This window comes from Lampris incognitus, chromosome 1 (assembly GCF_029633865.1).
Source record: "Lampris incognitus isolate fLamInc1 chromosome 1, fLamInc1.hap2, whole genome shotgun sequence".
NCBI classification, from domain to species: domain Eukaryota; kingdom Metazoa; phylum Chordata; class Actinopteri; order Lampriformes; family Lampridae; genus Lampris; species Lampris incognitus.
In genome coordinates, this window is record NC_079211.1 from 20,981,878 (window position 1) to 21,002,974 (window position 21,097).

General features: G+C 45.5%; 1 protein-coding gene across 2 annotated transcripts in view; it reads right to left on the bottom strand.

Moving 5' to 3' along the window:
• gria3b (glutamate receptor, ionotropic, AMPA 3b) overlaps positions 1 to 21,097 on the bottom strand; it is a 98,088-nt gene that overhangs the window by 16,777 nt on the left and 60,214 nt on the right. For both annotated transcript variants that reach the window (XM_056287148.1, XM_056287147.1), the window contains exons 6-11: positions 20,458 to 20,619; positions 18,836 to 19,003; positions 18,137 to 18,241; positions 15,014 to 15,121; positions 12,847 to 13,053; positions 10,257 to 10,630 (exon numbers count right to left, since the gene is read on the bottom strand). In XM_056287148.1, coding sequence (XP_056143123.1) covers positions 10,257 to 10,630; positions 12,847 to 13,053; positions 15,014 to 15,121; positions 18,137 to 18,241; positions 18,836 to 19,003; positions 20,458 to 20,619 — 1,124 coding nt within the window. The remainder of the gene's footprint in view (positions 1 to 10,256; positions 10,631 to 12,846; positions 13,054 to 15,013; positions 15,122 to 18,136; positions 18,242 to 18,835; positions 19,004 to 20,457; positions 20,620 to 21,097) is intronic.

The following is a 21,097-nucleotide window of genomic DNA, read 5'->3' on the forward strand; positions in this document are numbered from 1 at the left end:
CCTTTTTGATGCAATTTTCCAGGCCGTTACCTACCAAACAGCCTAAATGAAATCTGCCTGTCAGCTCTGGATAGCGTTTCGCCCATTGAAATCTAGATCTTTTTCTATTATCAACTCTAACCCCCCCAGATAAATGAGAACATCTGAAGGCTCAAAAGGGTGGAGCAGAGATGAAAATCCATTTGACTTCAAGTTCACTATCTACACATGAAAAATGTGAGTATATTCAATCAAAAAAACCAGTGCAGCAAGAGCTACATGCGTTCCTAATCTGATTACAAGAACGGCTGCAGATTTTCATTCATTACGATTGATAACTTTGCAAATAATGTCCTTCATTTTGTGTGTCTCTCCTCAGCTGAGGAGTTTGAAAAATTCCTCTCCTTTCATGCGCGCAGGAACATATTTTCACTGAGGGGTGTTGCGTCGTATAAATGTGCGCGCATGACTGTTTATGTGCACACGCTTGCACACTTTCCGTCAGCACACACACATGCATTTACACAGCATCACTTTTCAGCAACAGCGAGGGGAGAAGACGAGCGACTAATATAACTGCACAACGTAGAGCTCTTTTAAAGCTTAAAAAGGATAGTCTACTTCTGCCACACTAATAAGACGTGAGATATGTATGTCACTGAGCGACAAAAACTAGACTGTCGGCTAATTTGACAGTTCCTGGGAGAAGTCTTTGATATTGAAAATACATATTCTGACGAACACTGAGGCATTCTGTAAACATGGTTTCTACCATTATGTCAGCATAATATAACGGCTGTGATCCTAGTGCGTACCCTTATAGGCTACAGCCTACAACTCCCACAAACAACAGCGGCTGCCGTGGCAGGTGCCACGGTAGTACCATAACACACACTCATACAGCAACTGAACACTGCGTCCTCTTGGTCTGTTGCTATTTTGGTTGCTTTTGGGCTTTTAGAAGTGAAAACATCCAATATTCTTTTCTGCGCTATCGATTAGCTTCCGCCAAATCTCTCGCCAAGTTTGAGAATTGACAATGTTTAGCTGACCCCAACCTAAACGTGATGACGTTGTCACATCAGATCGGAGGAATTAATTAAATTTGCACATTATAAACATCTTTTTTTTCAAATATTTTTTGACAGGCATCTTATCATATGCTGTTCAATTGTTTTTTGTTTTTTTTATTCCCTACCTCCATTTTTTCCCTCCCCAATTGTACTTGGCCATTAACCCACTCATTACCCGAGCCGTCCCGGTCATAGCACCCCCTCTGCTAATCCGGGGAGGGCTGCAGACTACCACATGCCTCCTCCGTTACATGTGGAGTTGCCAGCTGCTTCTTTTCACCTGACAGTGAGGAGTTTCGCCAGGGGGACGTAGCACGAGGGATCACGCTATCCCCCCCCCCCCCGAACAGGCGCCCCGACCAGAGGAGGCACTAGTGCAGCAACCCACATCCAGCTTCCCACTTGCAGACACAGCCAATTGTGTCTGTAGGGACGCCCAACCAAGCCGGAGGTAACACGGGGATTCAAACCGGCGATCCCCATGTTGGTAGGCAATGGAATAGACCGCCATGCTACCCGGACGCCCTTGCTGTTCAAAATTTTAAAACAAATGTTCAGACCGAGCACCAGCTCAGCGGGTGACGCGTCGAGGTCCTCCTTAGGAGCCGAACGCAACCCGAGCATAACCCAAGGTAAACGATCCACCCAGTTACCATCCGAGAGCGCAGCGCGCAGCGCTGCCTTGAGCAACCGGTGAAAACGTTCACACAACCCGTTAGCCTGAGGGTGATACGCGGTAGTGCGGTGTACCTGCACACCCAAGGATCGCGCAAGTGCCGACCAGAGCTCTGACACGAACTGGGGGCCCCTGTCTGAGGTGATATCTGATGGGAGTGCCGAAACGGGCGACCCAGGAGGAAAGAAAAGCGCGTGCAACATCCGAGGACGTTGTGGAGTATAGAGGGACAGCCTCTGGCCACCTGGTGGTCCGATCTACCATTGTGAGCAGGTGCGTAAAACCCTGTGAAGAAGGTAGAGGGCCCACCAGGTCCACATGCACGTGGTCGAAACGTCTGGCCGGGATCGGAAACGGCTCGAGGGGCGATTTAGTGTGCTGGTGGACCATAGCGCGCTGGCACACTACACATGCAGCTGCCCACCCCTTGACGTCCTTGCGGAGGCCAGGCCAGACGAACTTGGAACCGACCAACTTCACCGATGCCCGAACTCCAGGGTGCGAGAGGGAGTGAATCGAATCGAAAACTCGATGGCGCCAGGCCACTGGAACAACGGGGTGGGGACGGCCGGTGGAGACATCGCAGAGGAGGGCAGGACTGCCTTCCTGCATCACAGCGTCCTCTAGCTTGAGACCGGTACGCGTTGACCTAAGGGCAAGGACGTCCGGGTCACTGGGCTGGTCGGCAGCCATAGCGGAGAAATCCACACCGAGGTGCACAGGACACACAAGCACACGCGACAGACAATCAGCAACAGGGTTGGACATCCCGGCCACATGCTGAATGTCCGTTGTGAACTCGGAGATCGCCGCTAGGTGGCGCTGTTGACGAGCAGACCACGGCTCAGTCACCTTGGACATGGCAAAAGTCAGCGGCTTATGATCCACATAAGCCGTGAATGGGCGACCCTCCAGCAGGAAGCGGAAATGCCGGGTTGCAAGGTGCAGTGCCAGCAACTCCCGGTCAAAAACGCTGTACTTGCGCTCGCTATCTCGCAGTTTGCGGCTAAAAAATGCGAGTGGCTGCCACGCATTCGCTACACGCTGTTCAACCACAGCCCCCACGGCTATGTCAGACGCATCGGTTGTTAAAGCTATGGACGCCGTGGGTGTGGGATGGGCGAGGAGGGCAGCGTTAGCCAGGGCGCACTTAGCTCCGTCAAAGGCCTGGACCTGTTCGGGAGTCCAGTCGACAGGGTCGTTAGCCTTCTTAAGCCGCAGGGCTTCGTAAAGTGGCTGAAGGAGGTGGGCAGCGCGAGGGAGGAAACGGTTATAGAAATTCACCATTCCCAAGAATTCCTGCAATGCCTTAACAGAGACCGGGCGGGGAAATTCCGCCACCGCTTGCACCTTAGAAGGCAACGGGACCGCGCCTTGCGGCGAAATGCGGTGACCCAAGAAGTCAATCACCGGCAGTCCAAACTGACACTTGGCCGGGTTGACCATCAGGCCGTGTTCGTCCAGACGACGGAAAACCTGTTTCAGGTGCGCCAGGTGCTCGTCAGCTGACGGACTGGCCACTAATATGTCGTCGAGATAAACGAACACGAAATCAAGGTCACGCAACACCGAGTCCATCAGCCTCTGAAAGGTTTGCGCTGCCCCCTTCAAGCCAAAAGGCATGCGCATGAACTCAAAAAGCCCAAACGGGGTGATCACTGCGGTCTTGGGCACGTCCTCTGCGCGCACGGGAACCTGATGATAGCCGCGCACCAGGTCCACCTTAGAGAAAATAGTGGTACCTGCCAGGCGTATGGAAAAGTCCTGTATGTGTGGGATGGGATAGCGGTCATTGGCGGTGACGTTGTTCAGGCGGCGAAAATCGCCGCGAGGCCGCCACGACCCATCCGCCTTGGGCACCATGTGAAGCGGCGAGGCCCACGGGCTGTTGGAACACCTCACTATACCCAGACGCTCCATGATGGCGAACTCCTCCTTGGCTGTAGCCAATTTTACCGCGTCGAGGCGCCGCGCGCGCGCAAAAACGGGAGGTCCCAGAGTGGGAATGAAATGTTGTACCCCGTGTTTAGTAACCGCGGTGGAAAAGGCAGGCGTAGTCACCGATGGAAAATCCGCCAGCAAACGCTGAAAAACATCCCCTAATGCTAAAAAGTTAGCGTGTGTTAACGGCCCGGCTCCCCCTGTCTCGCACGGAACAGTGGCGAAAGACACAGCATCAATTAAACGGCGGTTTGCAACATCAACCAGCAGACCATTAGCACACAGAAAATCCGCGCCGATAATAGGAACAGTAATGGCGGCCACTATAAAGTCCCACTCAAAATGGCGCCCGTGGAAGCAAACAGTCACCAACCTTGTGCCAAACGTCGCAATGGACGAACCGTTAGCTGCACTTAACTGTGGGCCGCCGCCTTCGGCCGACCTGTCTGTCTTAGCAGGAGGGAGTAGGCTCTTCTGCGAGCCTGAGTCCACCAGAAACCGTCTTCCTGACATCGTGTCCTTAATGAAGAGCAGCTCGCTACGTCCGCCAGCCCCCACAGCTGCTACTGAGCGCTGGCCCTGGAGTTTCCCGCCGTCTCAAACGTGCACGGAGGGACGCAGCGCCTCGCCTCGCCGCCGAACCGCTGGTGGAAGAAACAGAGGCCTCTCCCGCGCCGTCTCCGGGCAGTCACTCCAGCCACCACTGCCGGGTCCGCGTCCTCCGACGTCGGCTGCAGAGGCTCCGATGCCACACTCTGCACAGAGAACCGTCTGGTAGCCAGCAGGACCCGATCGGCCTCCTCAGCCAAACCTCGGCAGTCACCAGCGGCCAGACACGGGGAGTTAGCCAAAGCCGCGCGCACTGGAGACGGGAGCTGGCGCAGGAAAACGTGCGGGAAAAGGAACCCACCTTCGTCCGAGCCTAGCAGCGACAGCATATTGTCCATGAGATCCACAGTCGTCCCTTCGCCCAAACCGGATAGGGAAAGGATTCTATCTGCCCTCTCTGCGGTAGATAGGCTGTACCTCCGGAGCAGAAGATGTTTGAGGGCGACGTATTTATCGTGTTGCGGAGGGGCGCGCAACAGCTGCATGGCCCGGCGTGTGGACTGCTGGTCCAGCGCAGCGACGACCAGATAGTATCTGGAGTCGTCCGCGGAGAATCCACGCAGGTGGAACAGCGCCTCGACATGCTGGAACCACGAGGCCGGGTCGCTCTTCCAGAACTCTGGGAGCTTCACAGCCGCGGCGAGAACGGCCGGCTGTGAGAGTTGGGGCGGCGTGGCCGAAGTGGATTCACACTCCTCTTCTGCTCCAAACATGTTCAATTCGGGGTCACCAATGTGGCAGGAATGAGGAAAAACACATGAGACCAAGGCGAGTTTGATGTTTATTCCTCAACTCCAAAAACCAACTAAAGCAGGAACAACCCTGCCCCGGCGAGCCCGGGAACGTAAACCACGCCCCCAGCTCACAGTCCTGCTGGGTGAGAGGCATAGCCCCTAGTGTCCGCCACAATATATATATATGTTATGCTAGTATTATTATTATATTATACTATTATATTATCAACCTACTTATACTTATATATATATATACGTATAACATTGTACATCATATATAGAATAAACCTCACCTCACCTAGGTTGTCCGTCAGGATGCCCTAGGTGAGGTGAGGTATATTATTATATTGGTCACTACTCACTATTTTATTTGCCATTTTTATTTTATTATTTACTACTATTATACTACTATTTATGTTACACATACTATTTACCACATTATTATATTATCATTATTATATTCCTACTATAATATTATAATATACCCATAAATACAAGGTGTAGTATAGGGTATTGATAATAATAATCATATGCTATACTGCTGTACTATACTGTATATTGTTGTACTACTACTACTACTACTACTACTACATCGCACTTTATACCATGTTACACTTAAAATCCACACTATTTACACAGTACAATATTATTATTATTTTTTTGGCCATATCATGTAAATATGTTATACTGCTGTAACACCTGAATTTCTCTGGGGATCAAGAAAGGCATATCTCATATTATCTTATAATTGTCTGTCTGTAATTGTCCGTCTTGGAGTATATCTGTTTCCTTTCACTGCTAAAAAAATATAGAAAGTGGACTGACTGACAGTGTCCCACTATTTGATTGGTATTTGCCAATTTTGTTCCATTTTTCTCAATGGTGGTCTAGTACTTAAAGATGCACTATTTCAAAAAAAATTTTTTTTTCCAGTATTTCAAATGAAATGAGCTGTCTTCTGACCCGGAGCACAAGAAAAGCTAAAATGATGGGGACGTAAAGCAGAACAATCTATTTCCACAATGTAAAAAACTTTCGGCACATTTCATGTACATTAAATTATATTATATAGGGACGTCTCCACAAGTATTAACCAAGCAAAATAAGCCAAATCCATGCTTAACAAAAGTGAGTTTTTACAATTCCTTATGACAAAGAATTGTTTTCCACCACCTGAGTAATTCAGTTCATGTAAGCCTAACATTGATATACACTCCTCTCTTGAGCATCTAGCAGCGATGATAGCCTAACTATCGAGATTCTAGCTATAGACAAAACATTTTTTTTGTACTCCACGTAGATCATAATCCCTTGAATATAAAATAAACCTCATTGAAATCGGTTGAGAAATGTAAAGGTTATTCTGCTTTTTATCCAGGAAAACACAGCTCCCCCCGTTTACTTATATTTGTTCACAGGCCTGTCTTGCCCGGTCCAGTATGGCGGCGACATTGACGTGTCGCAGCAACGGGCCGAAGCGACCAATGTGGCGTCTATGTGTATATCTCTATGGTGGGCGGGTATCTCTGGCTTTGCCATTGATTGGTTCTCTCTCTGTCTGCTAACCAGGGGTTTTAGTTTTTCAATATGTCTCCGCCCGATGGGATGCCACAGCACTGCAAAAAAGACAAGTTTATTAAGGTACTTTATCTTGTCTCAAAATACCTTTTTTTCAGGTTATTGTGAGTAAATTTTTACTGGCAGATAATCAGTGTTTCAAGAAAACTTACTTGTTTCGTGATTATAAGACTTTTTAAAAGGAATTTTCACTTAACAAGAAAAGAAACTTGATTCAAGATAATCTTTCTTTTTTTAGAGTAAGTGTCTTGAAACAAGTCCTATTATCATGAAACAAATGCTCTTTCTCGGAACAAGCAGTGATATCTTCCAGTGGGGTCAGAACATTTTGTGAGAAATATATTGAAATAAGGGTGGCACTGTGGCGCAGTGGTTAGCGCAGTCGCCTCACAGCAAGAAGTTCCTGGGTTCAAGCCCTGGGGTAGTCCAACCTTGGGGGTTGTCCCGGGTCATCCTCTGTGTGGAGTTTGTATATTCTCCCCATGTCTGCGTGGGTTTCCTCTGAGTGCTCCGGTTTCCTCCCACAATCCAAAGACATATAGTAGGTCAGGCGAATTGGCCGTACCAAATTGTCCCTAGGTGTGAATGTGTGTGGGTCTGAGTCGGCCCTGTGATGGCCTGGTGGCCTGTTCAGGGTGTCTCCCCGCCTGCCGCCCAATGACTGATGAGATAGGCTCCAGCTTCCCCATGACCTGAGAGCAGGATAAGCAGTTTGGATAATGGATGGATGGATATATTGAAATAAGTATATTTCAGAAGAAATAAGAGGAGAAGAAGAGGAAGAGAGTGACGGCAGAGCCAAGGATCAAATGGTGGAAGATGAAGAAGGAAGACAGCTGTGTTGAGTTCAGAGAAAATTTAAAACAGGCACTGGGTGGTAGTGAAGAGTTGTCGGATGGCTGGACAACCACTGCAGAAATAGTGAGGGAGATAGCTAGGATGGTACTTGGTGTGTTATCAGGACAGAGGAATGAAGACAAGGAGACAAGAAAACAAGGAAACAAGGTTTACAAGATGGTTGTGAGACCAGCTGTGTTATATGGTTTGGAGACAGTGGCACTGACGAAAAGACAGGAGGTGAAGCTGGAGGTGGCAGAGTTGAAGATGCTAAGATTTTCATTGGGAGTGATGAAGAAGGACAAGATTAGGAACGAGTGTATTAGAGGGACAGCTCTGGTTGGACGGTTTGGAGACAAAGCAAGAGAGGCAAGATTGAGGTGGTTTGGACATGTGTGGAAGAGAGATGCTGGGTATATTGGGGGAAGGATGCTGAATATGGAGCTGCCAGAGAAGAAGAAAAGAGGGAAGCCATAGAGGTTTATGGATGTGGCGAGAGAGAACATGCAGGTGGTTGGTGTGACAGAGGAAGATGCAGAAGACAGGAAGAAATGGAAACAGATGATCCGCTGTGGTGACCCCTAATAGGAGCAGCTGAAAGTTGTAGTAGTAGAGATTGAAATAAGTATATGAGATTTAAAACCTGACAGAATCTCTTGATAAGCTTGTTTTGTTTTGCAGCGAGGAGCCCATTCTCAGGCATACCTTATTTTCCCTTTATATGCTTGCTCTGCAGCAACTTGCTTGGCTGCACATGTTATCATTGTTATGCTGATGACATGTAATTGTACATCTCTGTTAAGCTTAATGTCTATTACTAACTCAACACATTGCATGAATATCTGGCAGTCATAAAGACCAAAATGGCTCATAACTTTCCCCATTTAAACCCAGATAAAACAGAGGATATAGTAAGTCCTGATCATAAAACAAGGTTGATCAGTCAAGATCTCGGTCTACTGACCCCCTATCTTATAGATCCATGTTTTAAGTTGCGGGAACATTATTATATCATTAATCTAGTCCTGCACCTTTCAACTTAGAAATATAGTAAACATGTGGAAAAACCTATCCATGCCCTTTTCTCTTTCTGCCTGGAGTAATATAACACATTGTTCACCTGTATTAGCCAAGTTACTAGTAGTAGCCCATAATACAGCAGTGACGTTACCGATGGACATAAGGATCCATATCCACTACTGGCTTCTTCACATTGGCTTGCAGTTATACTATACAGAATTGATTTTAAGATTCTTTAAATCACTTACAAGGCTACACTGAGATGCACTTGATTAAATCTGTGATTGCTTACCTCTCTATAGTCAAATAGGTCACTTTGATCCTCTGACCAAGGGCTTTTGGCTATACCTAAGCACAGGTTCAAATTGAAAAGGGATTGTGTATTTTCTGTTGTGGCTCCTAAACTCATGAAACAAAAGTTAGAGCTGACAACTCTGGGAATTTTAAACCGCATCCTGTTACCTTGGCTTTATATTGAATCTATTGTTTTTATTTCATGTGTATTATTTTCTCACTTGGTGTTCAATGTGAAGGTTTTCTTTGTTTATGCTTTTATTTCTTTTATTATTTTATTATATTGTCATTGCATTTTGGTTGTATTCTTTATGAAGCACCTTGTAACCACAGTTTTGATGGTCTTTCTATTCTATTCAGAGATGGTTGGTATAAATGGGCCCTATCTTTTACAATAACGATGAGAAAATTATTGTTAAAAAAACCCTTAGAATAGATTGTTTTGAATTTTGGTGGAACACAGAGCAGCAACAGCACCAAATAGTCACAAGAAAAACACAAGATATATCTAAATGGGGTTATTTTTTTACAGCCCAAACTCAGTAGCATCAGCTTCCATTCATCTTCATGGTAAGTGAGTGACAGGCGTTGTGGCATGCCCCCTTGATTTGCTGATCATTTGGGCTAAATTCATTCAGCCCTCAGGCCGCTGACTTTTGACCAATGACAGCAGATGTACAAAGAATGACAGGCATTGTGGCACGCCCCCTTGATTTGCCGATCATTTGGGCTAAATTTATTCAGTGCTCAGGCTGCTGACTTTTGACCAATGGCAGCGGACGTACAGAGTAACGGTACAGTGAGGTGCTACTTGTGTGAGAGTGGGAAGGGGAAGAGGAGCGCGGGTGTTAGCATGAACGAGGTGGATTATTTACTTTATCATCGATTTTCTTTGATATCTTTGGAGGAAAAAAATGGAAGTGAAGAGACTGGGGACACATCGTCCAAACAATGTTAAAATAACACAACAGGACAAAAAACAAAATTGTAAGTTTGTGTTACTTGGTTTCAATGAAAGAACTGGATAACGGCAAGTGCAGCTAAGAAGTCAATTTTCTGTTTCCCATGCTTGCTTTTTGGAGGAGACATGGCGTGGACTCAACAAGAAATTGTGGATTTGAAACATTTAGCCAACAAAATTAGGAAATGTGTGTGTGTGTGTGTGTGTGTGAGAGAGAGCGAGACAGAGACAGAGAGAGTTTTTTGGCCTCAGGCCATTCGTGTGGGTACTTCTCTATAGCGCTGTTGTAGAGCACTTTCTATAACAAGGTATATAGTGTCATTGCTGTAACTTGGTATCTCCGATGTGATGCTGCTGTTGCTGCAACATGAACAACTGATGGGTATAAAACATTTGTTAGCCCGCCAACCCAGTATCACCACCAGCCATCACTCTATTCTATTCTACTTAGTAATTATATTCATATTCTTTGTTCTGTCCTGCACTGATTTTTTTATTATTATTATTTTATCCTTTTCTTCAGTCTTCCCTGGTATGTGTTGGAGCTTACTCACCTGGGTGAGATGTCACAGCCCTGCTGCATGAAGGCTCCCAGTGAAAACCAGAGGGAGTTGAAGATGCCAAAGTCATTAGGTGGATCCGGGGGTGTCTGAGGATCTTTGGTCTCATCTTGCTCCTCCAGGTTCCACTCATAAGGACTGAACCGACTGACCAGGAACAGAACCACGCTCACCCCAATATAGGCAAACACTATACACATCCAGATCTCATAGGCCAGCGGGTCCAGGAAGGAGAACACACCAGGCTTGGACTTTTGGGGCTTCTTTATCATAATGGAGATGCCCAAGCTCATAAAGGGCTTGGAAAAGTCTATCACCTCCTCTCGAACCAGAGTTATGGTGAGAGGTGCGACAGCTATATCTGCTCTCTGGAAACAGGGACATGCACAGCAAATATTAGTGAGCAGCATTAAGACCCAAGCCAGTCTTAGATGTGTACATGACTGCTAATGCTGGCAGCTAGAAGTAAAATAGATTTTAAAACAAGGTCTCTAACTTGAACTCACATTGCACTTTAAAAATTCTACATAAAAAAACAGCCCATAGATAGCTTATTTCTATATATACACATATGCTTTTGTTTCTCGTCTTTTTTCTTTTAGAAATAGGACACCGCCTAGGGTACCTTGTCTTTTTGTAGGCGGAACAAAAATCCTACTCCACAAACTAAACCTAGGGAAAAAATGAAAATAAAAATAAAATGCTGGAAAAACAGGGTAAAGAGATCTCACACAATAATGTCATCTGCGATGCTAGGAGTCACAAAACAACCACTAATACATCTGAGATTCCTGCAGCAAATGTACTGAATTTCATCTCCACTGAGAGAGGTATGGGAAAGAGAAAACCTGAAAACCCCTGCAACAAACCCTCATCACTGAATGGTGAAAAATATGGAGCAACACTTGGCAGAGTAAAAATAATGTTCCCAGAGTAAACTTCATCTTGTCACTATGGGGAAAAATTGCATCATTAAAAACAAACAATCAACCAAGCAAAAAATACAGTAAAAGCTGAGTAGAGTCTCACAGCTTCATATTTTCTATCACATGCCATTTTCAGCAGACTGGGTTTTCTGGGAGGGAAAAAAAGAAAAGAAAAAGAAAAAAAAGCTAAGCTGGCTTTGGCATTATTTTTTATTTTCCAAGCTGTTTCTTGATGCATCCGTTCCCCTCGCCACTGTAACCGTGGCCTGTTATCTGAACACATTCATAGAGGTGGTGATGCTTCTCTACAATTACAGCGACGGGGTTTCTTTCCGAGCGCAGAAGAAAATAATTAATGGCCTTAAACTGTGTTAGTGCAGCAAGTGTGTATGTGATTAATTTAATTTTTGCTCTTCAAAACAATGACTTGTGAGGGACACTTCTTTGAACTGCACTGTATTATATTGTCTTCCATTCACGAATTAGGGGAATTCGCAGGGGACCGAGCCAAAACAAGTGGAAAATGTTTCTGACAAGGTCAAACTAAGAACAGCACAAACAGACCCAATAAACATGGCAGTGTTTCTTCGGCCTGTCAACACGGGATTGTGAGGCACTATAACCGTTTATCCATGTGCAAGCTAAGGGAGCACTCAATCAACAGTGAGGGAAACAAACCAATAAAGAGCAGCCTCAGGCCTAACCTTTAAAAGACAGCTAAAATCAAATTAATTTACTGGTCAAAAGGTCAAAACACACACAATCATTAGTCCCAGCCCACCTGCCATAAAACTACAGGCATAGAAAAGCTTGACGGGACTTGATGGCGGGATATTTTTTTCTCACTCCATCTGCGCGGAGTGGACCTTTCCCATTCACGAGATAATTTGGTCGCAATAGCACATCAAACCAGGCAATCTCTCCCGTTGATAGTTGGGAAATTGAACAGATGAGGGAGCAAAACCTTCATGCATTTCGTATTTGGCCCCTGCTCAACTATTGTGGCCTTGGAGAGCGGAGGATAATTTTTGGAGAGCTCGAGGTGCTGTGCGAGCCTGAGCGCTCTGTCAGATGTAAAACCCAGCATGGCCCTTTGCTAATGCGAGAGGCTCAACCTTTATGGAGCGCAACACATATGGATCTTGTTGTTTCCAAACCACAACCACCATTCAGCTGTTGATTTTAAAGCAGATTTTCTCAGCTGTGAATTTACAATGCTGCATATCCATCATGTACATCAAACAATGAACATAATTACACAATCACTTCAAAGGCATACAATTTTTTCATTCATCAAAGCGATTACAGTATGTTTTCCATATGGTCACATTGTGTTTACGTACCCACCTCTGGCTTGACTGTACGAGAGGAAGAGATTTGTAGCCTAAGCAAAAAGGATTAAATGCAACGAACAGCACTGAGAAATGATTTCATTTTCTCCGTCTCAAGATGATCACCAACTCCCCAACGCTTGGGGGTGAAAAATTCACTCACAGCTGAACTACCAGAGGGGGCATTAGACTTTGGACTGGGCAAGAGCTGATGAGTTCAAAACGAGTTGGTGACAACCTTAAGACAGAAAAATGAGATCTCCTCTCATGTTGAAGTTCCTTGCAAACTGTCATGTAATCATTGAAAACGAGGTTCCCAGTACTCACCCCATAGACCAGTTCACCCACCATCCCGTTCCACGTCTTGGTCTCGGGGTCTCGGGCTCCGTACTTCCCATCCATTACTATAGACAGTTTGTACTTAATTCCAACATGTTTGGCAATCTCAGATGCTAAATCGACGCAGTAGCCTTCATATCTGTCATTCCCCTCCAGATGCATATAATTTTTCTTGTACATCACATAAGGAGCTTCCTGTTGGTTTAAACACACGCTGGTTTATTCATTCCCCACATACCCTAGCATGCATGCATTTAGCTATACAGAGTATACGACCATGTGCATATGTGCACATGCATGTACACACACACACGCACGCACACACACACACACACACGCACACACACTTTCTCTTTCTCGCTCACACACACACACACACACACACACACACACACACACATGAAAAACAAAATCATAATTAGCTGCTATAACCACATCCATGCAGCCATACATGCACAAATGATGCACCACAAATGCACCGATATGCACTGATAACAGCAGCACGATCAGGTGGTCACACGGCTTTTATCAAGCTATGACAGCCAGCTGACACCAAGCCTAATAATGCACCCAACCCCTTCTGAAGCCACGGGGGCAACTTCGTTGTGGTGTGTGTGACTAGGGAGAGTTAAAGGGGTGGGACAAACCTATTGTTTCTGCGGGAGAGAACAGCAGGCCAGGATGATCTTTTAATGGGTCTGGGACTCATTTGTAGGCAGGGTGTGGGTTAGCTCAGAGTGGGGTGGGGATGGGGATGGGGATGGGGTTCATAAGTAAATGCCAGTGACAGGAGAGGGATCAGAGTGTCCGTCGTATCTCACCAAAATCAAGCACATTGCACCAATGCACAGGGAAAAGACTGCTTCATTCCAAAAAATAAATAAATAAATAAATAAATAAATAAATAGATAAATCAAACAAACCAAAAAACTAAGGGAAAGAAAAAAAAGGCCATCATTTGCTATCCGGAGAACACAACTACTCTGTGAATAAATACAAAATATCTACATTAGGAGAGCGAGAGCGTGCCATTTTTCCTCTCCTTTTCAAAACACTGGTGCAGCTTGTCTTTTTTTTTCTGATTTAGCACATCATCATTATGAGACAAAAGGCTTGCTCCCCGAGAGCTGCCATTGTCATTACAGCCACAAACAATTAGGGTGCAAGTGGGAGAGCAATGGTTTGTTTGTTCTGTGCTGAAAGTATCCCCTCACCTTGGCTCCACCGGGAGTGTTTCCCTCTGCGTTAACACATATTTACCTCCTGACTCCATTTCTCATCTAGCGATGTTAAATGGTTCCTCCTGCTCGCGACCGGGCTTGTGTTAGCGTTTAGAGCGCGGATGAAATTACGGCGTGCAGAAACACCTAGGACTCTCATCACCATTAAAGCGCCTTCTTTTTGCCTTTTTAAGGATTTATTTACCGAGAATGAGGCATTGTAGATACTGCACAGTCCGTGGCAGATGTTTCATCATCGTATTTGTAAAGGAAGTGCAAAGCACGCTGTACGTGTTTTACAATACAGGGTGGGGGGGGGGGGGGTAGAAACAGTGAAGTGGTACTTGATGCCTTGTTATGTCTGAGGAAAAAAAAAATCTTAACTATTGACTGGAGGCTATACTTCAACACAGAACACTCTGAAGAGCAAGCCAAAATAAATTGGAGAGGCAATAACAAGAAGAAGAAAAAAAAATCTATGGTTCTCTTTATCCCTCCTCCAATACTGGTTATTTTGCTTTGCTCAGCTCGAGAAACCATTGCTGCGTTATTCACCAGTCATTCTTCGGCCAATCTATCCCAAGTGTCATTGAACATTTACTTGATGAGGTCAGAGAGGTCTACTTACGTATGTGTTTGCATGTTTTTGGTAATTGATGGAGTCAACCATTATCATTTATACCATTATTGTGATGTCACTGCTACGACAGGCCACTGAAGTATGGAAAATCAAAATGCTTTGGCACCCACACGGATACAGTTGAAACACTCCGTCTTTGGATCGACTGTTTCAACGTGTAGTGAGTGGATGGAAAGCAACACAAAAAAGATGTGGTTCTACCCGCCCAGGACAGAATGTATCACTCATTGGAATCAACACCATGACCTTGAGTGGCAGAATACGTGAAACATTTACAACTGCACGGAAAGTGTACCATAATAGTAGTGACCACAATGGTTCGGTTTTCCACAGAGGAGGATTCGTTGGTGACCTGCAGGTCCATAATATTTACAAATCGCTCGTACTCGTTCCAGTACCCAATCTGAAAAGAGAAAACGGTGGTTATCGACATTCTCATACAGAACCACCCCACCCACCCACCCAAACAACACAGCACAGACCCAACCTCTCCTGCTTTCTTCAGCCATTATGTCATCTATGCTCCCTGCTTCCTCCGTGCACAAGAGACCAAAGAGGAGGGTTTATCTAAATATTATTAGGAGCTGTCATGATGATGGGTTCATCAAAATGACTCTGATCTTACCAGAGTCCTGTTGGCTCTCGACTCAGACCAAAATAGCAGTATATGACCAGAATACTAAAACAGGAGGATGGATACGGGAATGTTATTCATGCAAAAAAAAAAAACCCCAATAATAATAAGTACCATGAAAGGTTTCTAAAAAAACAAAACAAACAAAAAACACACAATTACTGTCATAGTCATGGAAACCATTTGAATGCCATCATGATTCATAATACAATCGATCATGGTGCAGGAAGCCAAAACTCACAGAAGGACTTTACACTTAGTTACACTGCACATTGACTGAGTATACCATAGTCTACATCAAACCCTCCCACCTTCTTCCCAAGACTTAATGGTAAATAATTGATATTCAGGCCTATGAACTGCATACACACTTAATAATTCATCATAATATGCCAGTACCTCCCAAGTGTCTTCTCTACAGCCCTGCCACTAACATTACTTTCCATTCTGCTATACAGATGCTTAAGTCAAACCAATGTCAAGTGTTTGTTTGCCCATCTGAAATAATAGCTGGTCTGGCTCATGATGAAATGTGTTGCATGTGTTACTGCCAATACTCTAAATGTTGCTGGCTTGCATTTCCCCTTCACATCTGGTGCATATTTTTTCTTAGATCTTTGAAAGCTTGGGGACAGACAGGTGTACAACAGTGCAAAACTCGAAAGCACCAAGTGGTGGCGCTAGAAGGTGGATTACTTTTCAATCTTTTTTTGGGGGGGGGGGGTCACAGTTTCAAACCAGATTATGAACAGTGGCTGTAGTTACTTTGCTTGCTAGACTGAAGAAAGCTCCCACTAGTGTGTAGATGTAAATGAGAAAGTGGGTAAATGGCCTTTATATTACTGTAAGACAAACCACCAGCAATACGAATAAAAATAATTTATGCTTTGTAAATAAAATTTCCTCGAATAACTCAGTGTTGATGACCTGCAGTATACCATGAACTTTTCACATGAAGATTTTTTATTTTTCTCCCCAATTGTATCCAGCCAATTACCCCACTCTTCCGAGCCGTCCCGGTCATAGCACCCCCTCTGCAGATCCGGGGAGGGCTGCAGACTACCACATGCCTCCTCCGGTACATGTGGAGTCGCCAGCTGCTTCTTTTCACCTGACAGTGAGTTTCACCAGGGGGACGTAGCGTGCAGGAGGGTCACGCTATTCCACCCAGTTCCCCCTCTCCCCTGAACAGGCGCCCTGACCGACCAGAGGAGGCGCTAGTGAAGCAATCAGGACACATACCCACATCCGGCTTCCCACCCGCAGACACGGCCAACTGTGTCTGTAGGGATGCCTGACCAAGCTAGAGGTAACACAGGGATTTGAACCGGTGATCCCCATGTTGGTAGGCAACAGAATAGACCGCTACGCTACCCGGACGCCCTTTACACATGAAGATTTGAGGCGTTCCACAAACTAGAGTATTCGGCTGGATTTTCGTTGGCTTACATTTCGCTACACACCTGCGAATGTATTGTCTGACATAAATCATTATTTTCTAACACAGATCTTTGTAAAGGCACGGCTGTGGGCCTGGAGACTGTGGAGTTGTGTCAGAGAGCGCTGCTGTGAAGGCGATGCCCCGATTGCCCCCCGGAGCAGCTGGGTCAGATATCAGCCCATACATCACTGTTGACAGTTGCCGCTAAGAAGCCTCATCCCTGAATTGTCACAGGGGGGTGACTGGGGCAGCAGGTCCTGACAAACTACTGCCCACTACTTCTGCCTCATGTCCCCTCTTGTCCCTCGTCCGCTGACCTCCTTCCTTTCCCTCTCCCCATTCCCTCCGTTTGGCTGTGCAGGGACGGCTGCGGGGGCTAATTGAGTGAAGCATGGCCTTTAGAGGTCTGGGAGGGAAGCGGCATAATCACACGTCAAATCAAACTGAGCCAGTGCTTATCCAGTTAACGAGAGGAGTTGGAAAATGCTGCGCCTCCTCTCGGAAATCAGAGAGGTTACGAAAATTAAAGCAGAGGTCATCATATGGTACCGGTTATAATGTGAGTGCACCACCGGGAATCACCTTTGTGAAGAGGAGCCAGATTTCTTGGATCCTTTTCTTTGCAGTAATTGGCTATTTGAATGGTAATTACCATCAGGAGAAAAAAAAACACGAAAGCGATATCTCCCTTCTCCGCTGGAACACAGATAGTCTGATGTCACTCTTTCGATAAGAGGGTTCTGCAGATCAGATAGGCCGGCTCTGCGAGTGACTTGTGGGGCTTGTAATGGGGCTTGGCACGGCTCATCATACTGAACGCTGCTACCTACCAGGGAGAAGGGCAATCAGCATCTCTCCGCCATCTCCTATCAGCCCTGACAGTGCCACGCCACCATACCTGACGGCAGATCTGCTTGCCACTTTCACTGACGGAGGAAAACAACTGCCTTGCTTAGAAAAGGCTTCCCGCTGTCATACAGAAATTTGCCTCTCTAACAAGTTGAGATGATGAAATGGTTCCCATAGTGTTTGGTACACCAACACAACTTTCCTTAGGCATATATATATTTTTTTGTTTGCAGAGAAAGTTAAACTAAATCTCTGATATGTCTCGAGGCCTAAAACAAATCCCCTAATGAACTATGTCTATATCGAAAATAAAGGGAACAGCGAGGGAGGTGGCATTTCACTCTTTTGACACATGTAACTAACTCTTGATATCTGATGGTTGTTAGCCATATTTTGATAAAGACCAGGATGGAGGCATATAGCATAAGTGCTCCAGCCCATCTCAACTGCCCTCTAAGTTTGTGAATGAATGAAAGCTCATCACTCTCTCTTACCTTCCTTGGCCCACCTGTTTTCATCTCATAGACGTCAATGGTGAAGTTGGTCCTTCGGCCATAGTTGTCAAACTGGATGTTCCCGGTCATACCTTGCACTTGGACCTGTTTCAGTCAAACAGAAACAGATGTGATGTGTAATAGCTTCAGAACCATTACATTTTGTTGAGCGCTCCTGCTGAAGATAGGCAGGTGTTTGTGTCAATGAAACTACTGCAGAATGCACAGCCAGGTAATCAAAAGATGGGCTGCGTACGCTTTAATAAAATATGTAGGGTTTATGGTAATGGGGGGGGGGGTCCAGATCTGAGCGTGCCCTGTGTGAGAACATCTAGAGGCTAAGGGAAGAGAATATGTCTCTCTCTCTTCCTCTCTGTGTCACCTATCTATCTCTATCTCACTTCTACTTGCTGTCTCTCCCTCACTCCCTCTGCCCCTCCCTTGGTTATAAGCACATCAGCCTCTCACTCTCTCTTTCTGTCTCTCTTTCTCTCTATCTCTCCTTCTTTCTTTCTGTCTCTCTTTCTCTCATTCTCTTTCTGTCTCTTTTTCTCACTCTCTTTCTCTCACTCACTCACTCTCTCTCTCTCTCTCTCTCTCTCTCTCTCTCTCTCTCTCTCTCTCTCTCTCTCTCTCTCTCTCTCTCTCTCTCTCTCTCTCTCTCTCTCTCTCTCTCTCTCTCTCTCTCTCTCCTCTTACTGTTTTGAGAGCTCTTTCAATGTCAATGCCTTGGCTCCATGGTACAGCAGGGTTGGCTAGACAGTCCCCTGCGCTTCCCCGACGCGATACATCCACACGTTGGCGCCGTAGGTACCGGAAGGCTTCTGCTATCACCAGGATGGCATCATGGGTCAGAGCTGAAGTGTACTATACAAAACCAAAGTAGACCGAAACACATCATGATATTCAAACATACAGTAAGAGGTCCAAAATGAAAAGGAATCCCCGAGGACGACATAGTGTTTTCTTAAGGGCAGGTAGTCTAAATAGCTTTGTATCGAAGTGTTAAGTTACATCGTTCCAGTATTCCACTTTCTTCTGTATGTTTTCTTTAACAAGGAGGTGCCTCCCCTTCCTTTGTATACTCCTCAAATTAAACCCATTAATCCATCCGTTTCTTTAAACCACAAGTCCGAGGGTCTTGAGAAGTACAAGCATACTCCAACATACTTTGGGTGGAGGACATCTTGGACAGGTCACCGGTCCATCCCATGACCAACACACACACACACACACACACACACACACACACACACACACACACACACACACACACACACACACACACACACACACACACACACACACACACACACACACAAACACACACACACAAAATGTCACACACTCGCCTTCATACCTATGGCTGTTTTTCTCCAGTTTACCTGATCTGCATGTCTCTGGACCGAGGAAGGAAAACAAGACCCCAAAGAGCACCAGAAGGAAACCCACATGAAAACAGGGGGAACATGCAAACACCACACACACAGACTATGATCAAACCCAGAATCAAAAAAATGATACAAAAAGAAAACAACCTAATTTGTGTAAGTACTTCTCTATCGTATATGACCATCATTGTTGTAACACATGGACATTTGCTGCATGCTGTGACCCCTTTCAGCCACGAGATCCTTCCTACTGGCGACTTCTAATGTTGGAGATCTTGCAATTTCATATTCTTCTTCTCTTCCAGTCACTGTAATTTGCTCTGGATAAGATCAACAAACCAAAAAACCTGAAATCTAAATAAAATGTCATATATCCATGCAAACGTCAAAGCTGTGCATATATTTTTGACTGGATTATATACAGCAGATTATATACAGCAGACTATATACAAACCTGTAAACCTTGACACTGAAGTTTATTCTAACACTCAGCAATTTGCTAATGGTCAGGACCTTTAGTCAAAACTTTGCAGAGTTAACATTAGTGCGAGGATTTATCTCCCGCACACTTCCCCTCAAACTTACCTTGACCTTTTCATCAGTGAGGGCTGAGCCACTTGTTTGTTAACCGTCACACCATGACAAAATCTAATTAAATGCCATTCAAAATCCATTTCTTTCTTGATCATCATTTAATTAGATGTAAATTGAAGCTGAGATATAACCTTGCCTCAGACTGCCTATCAATATATTGATTTCTGGGAGGAAGAGAAAGCAAAGTGGAGGAAATAGGGAAAGGGAGAAAAAAGGAATGACAAAGGCAGAAAAAAAAATAAAGGATGAGAGGAGGAGATGAAGGGATAGAGGGGGCTTCAGAAGAGGACGCCGCCTTTGGCCTGTGCCGTAAAGGAGGTCTTGCTGGCCAGCTACCTTCAGAGGAGTGTTTCGGGCCTCTGGGAATTCCCTTTCATCCAGCCGCTCCCAGCGCTGCATAAACTGCTGCACAACCTGGTTCTCCGGGTTGATTATCTGGAACCCAGAAATGTTGGCTCCCCCAGCGAAGACCTTGTCCAAACTTACGTTGGAAAACCCCTGAGATAATTAAAAGGGAAGAAGAGAGGGGGAGATCGCATAAATTTTTACACTTATAGAAGGATTCGGGACACTGCAGATGCTAGTAACTATTATGGAATGTAACACAAACATGTAGTAATGCAACAGGTCATTAAATACATTAATTTCCTTTTTTTTCTGAACACAATGTCCCATATGTCCTCAATTAGGCTGACAAATTTATGTTGGGGTTTTTTTTTTTGGGGGGGGATTTTTCTTCCTTTTTCTCCCCAGTTGTAGCTGGCCAATTAACCCATTCTTCCAAGCGGTCCCGGTTGCTGCTCCACCCCCTCTGCCAATCCTGGAAGGGCTGCAGACTAAAACATGCCTCCTCCGATACATGGGGAGTCGCCAGCTGCTTCTTTTCACCTGACAGTGAGGAGTTTCATCAGGGGGATGTAGCACGTGGGAGGATCACGCTATTCCCCCCAGTTCCCCCTCCCCCCCTCGAACAGGT